Source organism: Papilio xuthus, unplaced genomic scaffold (assembly GCF_000836235.2).
Source record: "Papilio xuthus unplaced genomic scaffold, Pxut_1.1 DF828780.1, whole genome shotgun sequence".
Taxonomy (NCBI): domain Eukaryota; kingdom Metazoa; phylum Arthropoda; class Insecta; order Lepidoptera; family Papilionidae; genus Papilio; species Papilio xuthus.
In genome coordinates, this window is record NW_013529869.1 from 3,951,869 (window position 1) to 3,962,921 (window position 11,053).

Here is an 11,053-nt window from a genome sequence, read left to right on the forward strand (position 1 = left end):
TGGGAAACCAATTATGTATATAGAAACGACAATTGGTATTCGTTTTATACGGACCTTTTCTACAACTGAAATGTAACAAACAAAATTCAATAGCCTTAATAGAATATTTTTTCCGTTTCACCAATTCAATATTACCATTGCAATGAGGATCGGATGAATGGAAAAAAATATTACATTAGGGAGATTGATCGGTGGAACGTACGGTCTTAATGGGAAGCCTCCAATACTTTTTTTGTTTTATAACAGAAGGGGGCAAACGAGCAGCGGGAACACCGAGGTGTTCAACGACGCCCATGGACATCAGCAATACCAGAGGAATCGCAGATGCGTTGATTAATTATTAAAGACATCTTTCAAATTGTACCTGACCTTGTAAAAGACGTACGTGGTATTTGATGAGTTATTTCTTTGGTTAATTACTTGACTATTCCTGTGTTTGTGATAAAGGTTAACGCATCGATGACAAACATATAGATTTTTTATTTATAGAAATAGTACGGACAGAATAAGTGACTCACTTGGGTTTCTGTATGCTAACGCAGACATCAAAGTCGTCTTCCCGGCACCGCTGAAAAAAAACATTAATTGATAAAAATTACTTTTTTTTCTAATAACATCGTAGGTATGAATAATTTCTTCATTCTATGTGCCTGTAATATTTTTTACATATTTATCTCAATTAGGGAATAAAATCTTGGATTTCTCGTTAATCTCTTTAAGATCTTTTAAGCATATTACTTCTCATTTATAAACTATTGTGAATATAAAGTTTACTAACTATCGCTCACGACTCCGTCCGCAAGGAATTAAAAAAAAACTAATTAGTAGCTTATGTGTTCTTACAGACTGTTCTACATCTAAGCGAAATTTCAGCAAGATCCGTGCAGCCCTTCTGGATATACCTTCAAACAAACATCCGTTCATCCAAACATTCGCATTTATAATATTAGTAAGATAATTATTTTTAATAAAACTACTTCTAATTAAAGAGAACGTTGAATCCATATGATGTAATAATGTCAGAGGAAGTTCAAATGTCATTGTTATCTTTTTGGTTTTAATTACAAGTTGTTAACAGTTATTCATAAGAATTGCGAGCCTATTATGTTTGATGCACAATCAATTAAACTGTTGTGTACTTATGATAACATAACTTTCTACAAATGCTATTTCTTTTCGAATACAACAAACACTGAATATTGTTCTTGTTACTTTAGGTTTCTATTGCTAAGAAAATATGTTACTATAACGTACAATCAGCTGATTCGGTAGTGCAAACTCATGGTTAGTGCAACTTATCATCTTCAAGCTTCCCTTGTCTTTACGGAGGGCAGACACGATGATTACTCTATACCTATCGGCTGACATATCTGATTTTTTTACGCATATCCTCTTTCACATAATCTTCAATTTATCTTTTTGCCTATTGAATATCTTTATTTTTTGATTATGTGACCCTAGAATCGTAATCTGTTTAATGCTCATGAATGTATTGCACCCATAATTCTCACATGTTTGTAGGGACATAAAAGAATTTAAATAAAACTTCAAATATTTCTGAAGTCATTCAACATTTGACATTTAAAACTCGTATTTTGAATTTTTATTTCGAAAAAAAAACAAGGTCAAATAAAACCCTATAAAGTTAAAAAATAATCATTAATTAAAAATTGAAACCTCACGGTTTTATTAATTTTTTGGAATCAAAAATTTGCATAAAACCAAACGATACTGTTGAGAATATACCTGATACGTAAGTTGGGTTCGAAGTCAAATAAATTTTAATATTAATCAATTTGAGGAACCTACATTCGACGCGTGAACTGAATTTGACAAACTAGTTACAAACAGTTTTTGTACTAACTGAATAGATTATATAACTATTGGTAAAACTAGCTGTTGCCCGCGACTCCGGACGCGCGATATTAAAAAAAAAAACTTAATAAGTATATAAACTTAATAGCCTATGTGTTTCTCTAATCTATGTTCTACATATGTGCAAAATTGCATCAAGCTCCATTGAGCCGTTACGGAGATACCTTCAAACAGACACGCTTTTATCCATCCATCTAAACTTTCGCATTTATGTTAGTATGAAATAAGATGTATGAAATTAGAAAGATACGTTTTTTAAGCAAAGATGTCTTGTCACCGGGCAATTTGGTTTTCTAACTCAAAATCGATTTTCAAACAAAACTTCGTCACCCCTCCAACCTGAATACCGAATACCTAAATCGTTTGTTGTTGTGTAAGTCTGTAACACTATATCTGCGTACAGTATACACTTTCCCAACGAGCTCGTATCGTATTATTTACTTCGCAACCATCGTACGGTTTCTTTGACATCTATAAATATTTTTGGTAAAGTAATTTATATACCCAAAAAAGTAACTATTCATCGTTGTCACGTCAAGGACGAATCTACCATAAATAAAGTATGATTGGGCTTTAGTGAAGCACGCTGGTTCAGTACAGATTGGTTTATTTCACACATATCTTGGACCGGCTGTCGCCCGCGACTCAGTCCGCGCAAAATTAAAAAAAATAAAAAGTAGCCTATGTGTTCTTTCAGACTATGATCTACATCTATACCAAATTTCAGCGTGGTCCGTTCAACCGTTTCGGAGATACCTTCAAATAAAAATCCATCTATTCATCCATTCATCTAAACATTCGTATTTATTATATAATATTAGTAAGAAGTAAGATTTCATTTGCAATTTCAATTTGAATCACAATGTTTTCCATCATCGTAACAATTTATTGGGACAAAATGCAAGCCATTTAAACTTTATAGGAATAAGAGTAAAATATGCCTTTCAAGAATGTTTGAGTTAACGAATACATCTAAGACCTCATATTAAACTGTCAGTTGTTTGTCACTTCATTAGCTAATGTTAACGCCCTGGCAAGGTACGATGAATTCATTAGTACGTAACAGAAGTCTGTGCAAAAAGCGGGACCTGTCAAATTTAATACAAAAAATATGGACCGGTCGGAGGATACGAGAAATTTTAAAACATTAAAAATACACCTACTGGGCGTAACTTGTTTGCCTTTGTCAAAACAGACCCGTGAAGTTTTTTTAAGATCCTAATCACTCAGTAATCAACATTACTTACACACATTTCTTTTTAAATTAGACAATTCTCTTGTTTTTTTATATAAGAGAAGGGGGAAAACTAGCGGCAAGAATACTAAGGTGATCAACGACATCCATGGACATACACAACACCAGAGGAACTGCAGATGCGATGCCGGCCTTTAAGGAAATGGTATGCTCGTTTCTCTTGTGAACAAATGATGACAATATCTTTGATTTGATATATTAAAATATTCGGTGCATGGTGTCAAATTTTATATACTGGTTACCTTCCGTCAAAGTCCCGTCAAAAACTGCTCGGCCGTTCCAGAGATTATCCAGAACAAACGCAGCTTGACGGAAAGACAGACAGATATACAAAAATTCTGTTACTAATTTTATTCAGTACACAGTTCGACCAGTATCGCGTATTAGTAATACAATGATTCAGTCTCACTTACCTCGGTCCCATGAGAGCGACCAGCGTGCCGGGCTTTGCTATACCGCTCACTGTTGACAAACAAACAAATTCTTTAGTAATAATACCTTACCCCAGGATTCTACTGATAATGTTTACAACACATATTGTCATTCCTGAAGAGAGAGAGAGAGAGAGAGAGAGACAGAGAGAGAAAGAGAGATGTGCAAATGGAAAATCGGTCATCTTACTAATGCGAATGTTTAGATGAATAGATGTTTGTTAGGAGATATCCCCCGAACCTCTAAACGGATCTCGCTGTTTGGCATAGGTGTAGAATATAATCTGGAAGAACACATTTTGTGCTAATTAAGGTTTGTTTTTAATTTCGCGCGGACAGAATCGCGGGTGACAGCTAGTGTATTTTAAGATAAAAACGAAACAAATCCTTTTTGTCACAGGATTTATTTAAACCTTTTCTAGCTAAAAATACTTTGTGACGACTTGTCTTGAGTCCCAACCTTTATCATTATAAATATCTTTTAAAAGTGAACGTCGGAATCTTGTTTTGTTAATTAAGCTGCAGTCTCATACGTGGATTTAATATGTCCACAATTTAAATTAAGAAGCCGCTAGGTCCAGCGCCCGCTGAATACAATGAAAGGAAAAGAAATGTAACGATTATCGCCAAACCGCTTGCCAAATACATGTTCGCGGGATTTTCTTTTTTAAAACAGGCTTTTTAAAAAAAGAAATTTCATTCCAAACATGACTGGCGACTTTCGATTTAAAAAAAATATTTTTAAGCTGTTGTCAACGATAAGTTGTATAGATTTTGCCAAATGTTATTATTTTTGGTTATTTTTTCGCCCATGGTAACCTTTATCATATAAATTACCTCTTCTGAATGTTTATTGTGTAGTAAACGGTAAATTTTATTGACATTACCCTTATTGTAATAAAATTAATCTTAATGTTTTGTCAAACACGAATGCTGTTCTCGGATACAACGATATTGCTCCCAGATATGTGTTGATAATTATATTGTTTTTAAATGGCTACAATTTGCTTTGAAAAGGGTTCAGCTTTAAATTCAATTATGTAAGTAATATATTAATTAAAATAATGCTAAAATTATGTAATATATAAATAGGTATTAATTCGAGGCTAACAAGGCACATTTACTTTATTTGCAATTGCTATTAATAGCCAAAGGTAAATTAATTTACGATAGTCCTTGATTTTTTTTAAGTGTTTAAATATAAATTGATTTTAAATTCGATTGCTCTTTGTATAACGTAAACAATAAACGTAGTATACCGCGTCCACTAATTGCCTGAAATACTTTTAATCTTATTATTAAAGTCTGTAACAGTATATTTCTAATCCGGCTTTACTTTCCTTTAAAACTTCTATATACGGCAGACCTGCACAGAAGCTCAAACGTCTGCAATTTGTAGACATTCCTTTTTTATAATGATCAAAAGGTCATGATTTTATTGGAAAACGGGTGTACCACGTGCTTGCATCGTTTTAACTTTTCGTTGTTTTTCTCTGCTCGGCTCCTAAAGGCCATAGCGTGAGGTTTAATAAACTATAACCTACTATACTAAACGGACAATTTGATGTAATTTTTTTTTTAAATACTATTGGCAATTGTTGATGTTGTCGCGCTCAAAAAAGTCTTGTGTCATAATAAAAGTAACGTGCACAACATTTTTTTTTAATTTTGATAATTAGAGTTAGTATTGATTTTACTAATAAAAATTTTGTGCCACACTTAGAGAAGTTATGTGCAAGCAGTCCCTTAGTATATATTCCTTACTAGCTGTCGCCCGCGATTCAATCCGCGTGGAAATTATAAAAACTTAATAAGTTACCTATGTGTTCTTCTAGACTATGTTCTATATTTGTGCAAAAATTCATCAAAATTCGTTGAGCCTTACCGGAGATACCTTCAAACAAAAATCCATCCATCTAAACATTCGCATTTATAATATTAGTAAGAAGTAAGATATAATGCTAAGGCCCTTAACCTCCATTTAGAGATTGAGAGTGGCGTTAATATTGAAAATGCGACAATTATATACGAGTAATGACATTGACATGACTAACGGTAGCAGGCGGTGCTTCGTTCAATCAATATTGAAACCAGTAGCAGCCTAAAGTAATACAATATTACGTATCGAGTTTCGCATTTTTTTTTCAAACGTGGGAATCGCTGGGTACCATTTGTTTTGTTTTACTGTTCAACTTGATACGTTCTTATTTTAGTATCCATGTAATTTTATTTTACTTTTTATTATTCAATTAATTCATTTAAAGAATTTTAATATTAATTCTAAAGTTCACAAACAAAATAGTACGATTGTATTTGAATGCATACTGTTATTTTATGTTTAATTTAATTTTGGTTTCAATAAACGCCATTATTATAGGATTCTTTTACGTTTTAATTTCACTTTGCTATTATTTTTTATTATTCAATATTAATGGAACTATCCAGATTCTAGATTGATCTACTTATGTCAATCTAAACATAAAGATCCAAGGACATTCACACATAATATAGACCACAACAATAAGCCAATAAAAACCAACTGCGGCAGGCAAATCGTTGCGAATAAAATTCTACACGTGAATGATCAAAGTCGAATAGAAAAAAAAAATCAAAAGTTCAATAGCACATACCACATACGTAATAGCGTTATGGCGGGAAAAATCCGTACATTTTTCTTATGAAAAGCATATACGTTATCTCAGTATGTACTCGTAATCTGTTAATGTTTCCATCTAGATCTGTTCAGAAGTTATAGAGTTACTAAGTAACAAATATTCTTTCTTTAGTGTCTATTTTATTAGTAAAATGTACATATTTTTTATCCAAACAGTCTATACAAGTGACATATATTAATGACTCTCATGCTAATGGCTGAGACAAAGATATTTTATCGCAAATAACATTAAAAACATTGTATTTTAGTTGCCATCTTGGATTCGATACGTCGACTTTAGACTGAGTATATGTAAGTATCCGATCGTAAATTGAAAAATTTAAAGGTTATACATAATTATGTTAAAAAAAAATTAATCGAGTGAAAATGATAATTACATTGAAAAAGTGATGATAAATATTTATTTATATTATTCTATTTATACAAAAAAACTGTAATGTTTCTTTTTTATCATTAAAATAAAACCTGAGCTACATATAACATCAATACTGAAGTACGTGATATCTCTTACCGTGGGTTTCTGGGACGATAAGTTTTAAACAAAGATTATCGTCTCAGGAACTAACAGTTAGTCTATCAATTTGAAACTAACATTTTTAAACTTGTCAATAATAATTTCTACTTTTTTCAAGGTAAAATAACGGGATTTTACAGTTCGCTAGTGTTAATTGACAGTTTTTGTTGGTTCTTTAGTTGTAACGCGCTGTAATAAAGATTACAAAAAGCGGACGTTGAACGACATAATGAATGGATTGATATACGTATGTAGTTACTTTTAATTAATTTATATAAAGGTAATAATAATTATTTAGAATGACATTAGTAAGTCAAAAGATAAGAATTACAACTTATAGACTCTCATGTTAAATTTCGTATTTATGTAAATACTAGCAGTCGCCAACGACTCCGTCCACGCGGAATTAAAAAAATAATTAGTAGCCTACATGTTCTTCCAGACTTTATTCTAATTCTTTGCCAAATTTCAGCGAGATCAGCCGTTCCGGAGATACCTTCAAACATTTGTCCATCCATTTAAACATTCGCATTTATAATATTAGTATGATTATCCTATTCAGATTTCTTATTTCATTATGACACTGTTATTTTAATTACATTAATTTTCTTAGGGGGAACACTTGACAACTACAACCCCTAGACGTTATATTTAATGGTTAGACTAACCCTATACTTTATAGAATGTTTTCATAGCTTACCATTGTTAACAAGTCTCTTCAATTTGCCGTCTTTTAATTTGACGTGTACAGAGAGGTCCCGCCACACAAGCGTGCAGGGTCGCTGCGGCTGTGTGGACCCAAGCAACTCCTCCACCTCTTGAAATGGTGACCGTCCTCCTTTCGGAGGTGTGAATCTGCTCCCTATCTGTATAGTCTCCACGGGCTCCTGAAGAAGACAAGAAAATAATAACTGTAATATTTTTAATCATTTTAGTAGCATGTATTTGGAATCTTTTGCATTGTAGTTTAAACTTAAAGACATAAAACATAAGAATGTTTTATCAATACTTTGCTTTAAAACAAAACTAAGCTATTTATTTTAAAGAATCATGTTTTATTAATAAATATACGTATTAAGATCATACACTTATTACGGACACAAGAATTACTTTCTTAGTTGTTAATTCAAAAACTTCAATAAGGCCAACTGTATATCCCTTTAGTACTCCAAGTAACACGAATTGAATATTACCTCGCTCGACAAAATCGGTTTAACCATTTTGGCTATAAGTATATAAATCAGTTTTCGTCTTATATAGCTGTATACTTGTGTATACAATAGTTATATAAGACCAATAGGAATATGTTCATTCTATTGTTATCACGCAAAATAATTGTGACCAGTCCGTCAGGAAATAATACTAATGTTTGGTCCAAATGTTTGGGTGTATGTTTGTTAAAAGGTATACCCTAAATGGCTAAGGGGATATTGCTGAATAGATTACTAATAAAGATTTTTTATTCCGCGCGGACGGAGTTGCGGGCGATAGCTAGTATCTAATTAAATCAAGAAATAATACTATTTGTCAGTTTTAAAGAAAATTTATTTGGAGGATTTTAAAACAACCAACTTAATTACATATTAATAAAGCAGATTAAATCTGATTAAATATTATTACTGTTTGTACAAAAAAAACCGATTCAACTATTACTAAATGCACCGGCAACTTATCAATTTGAATATCTAAATATAAAAACATCTGATTCACTCATTTACTATTTAAATTTAAGCTTACCCACACATAACTATAATTTGAAACATTGGACATAATTGCTTTTTTTCAATAAACTAAACGCTTGATCACGTTGTCTCCTGATGTTCACTGTTGATGCAGTAGAAAGATGGTACGCGTTACTCTGGTAAGTCCTTTATCATTCTACTCTTTAAGCCTTGCGCAACATACATGGACAGGAACATTGACACCGACATTCCACTTATTTAAACACGCAATGAACTAGGAGCTACTTTTACAAACGAGGTAAGGACCTGCCGTCTAAACGTCCTATGGTCAAACCGCTACTGAATATCATATGGATATGAAAGTGAGGGTCGGCAGAGAAAGTTTACAGAAAGGACCTTGCACATTAAAAACACTCTTACCTTGTTTACAAGTTGCATATAATATTCTTGTTAAAGATTTTATTATATACTTACTGATCTTGACGATTAAAATATCCATTTAAAAACATTCGCGAAACTTCAAAATGAAAAGGAAACAGATCCGGTTTTTTCCGTTAACTAAATCACGTGGCGAAATATCAATACTACTAGCTGTTGCACGCGACTGCGTCCGCACAGAATTAAGAAAATAATACATAGCCTATGGGATACTTCAGACTACTTTCTACATCTATGCCGAATTAAATCGAGATCCATTGAGCTATTTTAGACATACCTTCTAACAAACTATCCATCTATCTCAACTTTCGTATTTATAATATTAGATTACCAGTATTTTCTATAATTCTTCACAAAAATTTATTCCTTATTTTGTTTAAATGAAAATTCAAATTCAGTTTCACAATGTATCAAACTAAAACACCAACAAAGACGAATCGCTGTTTCTTATAAAAATTTAATAACTATATTGTGCTAACACTAAAGTTTATTCAGCTTTATTTAAATCCTTCCACAAAATAGGTACCTACAGTCAGTTTGCAGGACCACAAACAACTTAAACAATACGGTTTTAAGGTCATCTTTTTTATATTTTTACTTTTCCTTAATATTTATCATGAAAATATTAAAGTACAAAACATAAAATTAAATCTTCTTGTTCATTGCAATTTCATTTAAAATCCTCGTACTATAAATGATAATAACGAATATTCAAAATATTGTTTGGTAATATTATATTTGCGTTACCACGTTCCTTGAAAAGCATAAGCAAAGAACAAGCTTATTGTTTGTTTTGCTGCATATGTAGATGTGAATTTTAACAACTTTATTATTCTATTTTACGCTTAATGTCATGACAATGATTAAATCTATGATATGGCATTTAAAATGCATCCTGTTTCGATTTAAATAATTAATCCAAGATACAAATTTTTATCATTCCTCCATCTTATTTGAATGTTCTCTTACAACCAACATGCTACTGGCAAAGAAGTCGCTAGATAAATTAAAAAATTAAAAAATCCTCTATTGAACTAAAATATTTTTTTACATTTTTAATAAAGGTCTGTCCTGTCTCCTGTGTTAGATATGCATAGATAATTTGTGATAATTAAGGTATAATCTAGCTAGATAAATTATAAATAATACGTAAATAAATCGCATTACCGATTCTAAGAAATATACACAATGCAACTTTTAATTTCAAAAATTGTCTACATTACTACATGTTTAAGACATAAAATATTTCTAAAAGGTTATTATTAGTAAAGATATTATGTAGCAATTTTTAAATATTAAACAGCTTTTAATGGCTGTATTAATACATCACAGGCCAGATTTTAATCAGAGAAATTGCAAAAAAGCATTGCAGATATAATTGCTTCCCAATTTAAGAATACTTGAGGCCCTTAAAATTACATCCCACGGGACGTATAACCTTATTTGAAGCCGGCTCGCGGCTTAAACGTTATCTTACACAGAATTGTATGTCTTTCTTTACCTTTTGTTTTGTCAATCATTGAAAAAAATCGATTTTCAAAAATTTTTCAATCACTTTTTTATTTTTTATACCATAAGGTGGCAAACGAGCGAGCGGCCATCTAAAATCACTGGAATAGCGAAGTGACCGTTTCCCATAGACATACGCAATTGCATATGCGTTGCCTACCTTTAATCGACGGAGGAGTGGATGCATAGAGAGAAAATATTTTCCCTTTCCACGCATCCTCTCATCCGGAAAGTCCACTTCCACTTCCCATCCTTTCCTTATAAGAAAAACGGTGGGAAGGGAAAGATGACTAAATTAGGGCTCCGGGACGCAAAAACGACGTTTTGTATTTAACATTTAACGATATTTCATGTACCTAATTCTATTTCGATATTATTATTCTGTAAATATCATTAATTAAATAGCTTAGAACATTCACAGAGGCGACTTTAGATTTAATTTTAATTACTTATTTTATAAATGTATTCCGTAAAATCTTAATTTGTATAAATTATAAAAGTGGCCTCGGATGTGTTTTGAATTTGACGGACTAGTCGATATTTTACGGCCCGACTATCAAACTATCGAACAGTTTTACCGGTGGAATAAATTTATACGCCCGACTTATGTGTAAGATAACCACAACCGAGAGTGGAAGATAACTAAATCAGGGGTCACCAACCAGTCGGTCGCAA

The 11,053-nt window shown here is 32.0% G+C and overlaps 1 protein-coding gene across 1 annotated transcript in view; it reads right to left on the reverse strand.

Moving 5' to 3' along the window:
* Positions 1-11,053, reverse strand: part of -w-2 (scarlet) — a 29,864-nt gene that overhangs the window by 13,440 nt on the left and 5,371 nt on the right. Inside the window, exons 2-4 of the mRNA XM_013326975.1 lie at positions 7,450-7,636; positions 3,544-3,592; positions 519-568 (exon numbers count right to left, since the gene is read on the reverse strand). Of these exons, the coding sequence (XP_013182429.1) occupies positions 519-568; positions 3,544-3,592; positions 7,450-7,636 (286 nt within the window). The remainder of the gene's footprint in view (positions 1-518; positions 569-3,543; positions 3,593-7,449; positions 7,637-11,053) is intronic.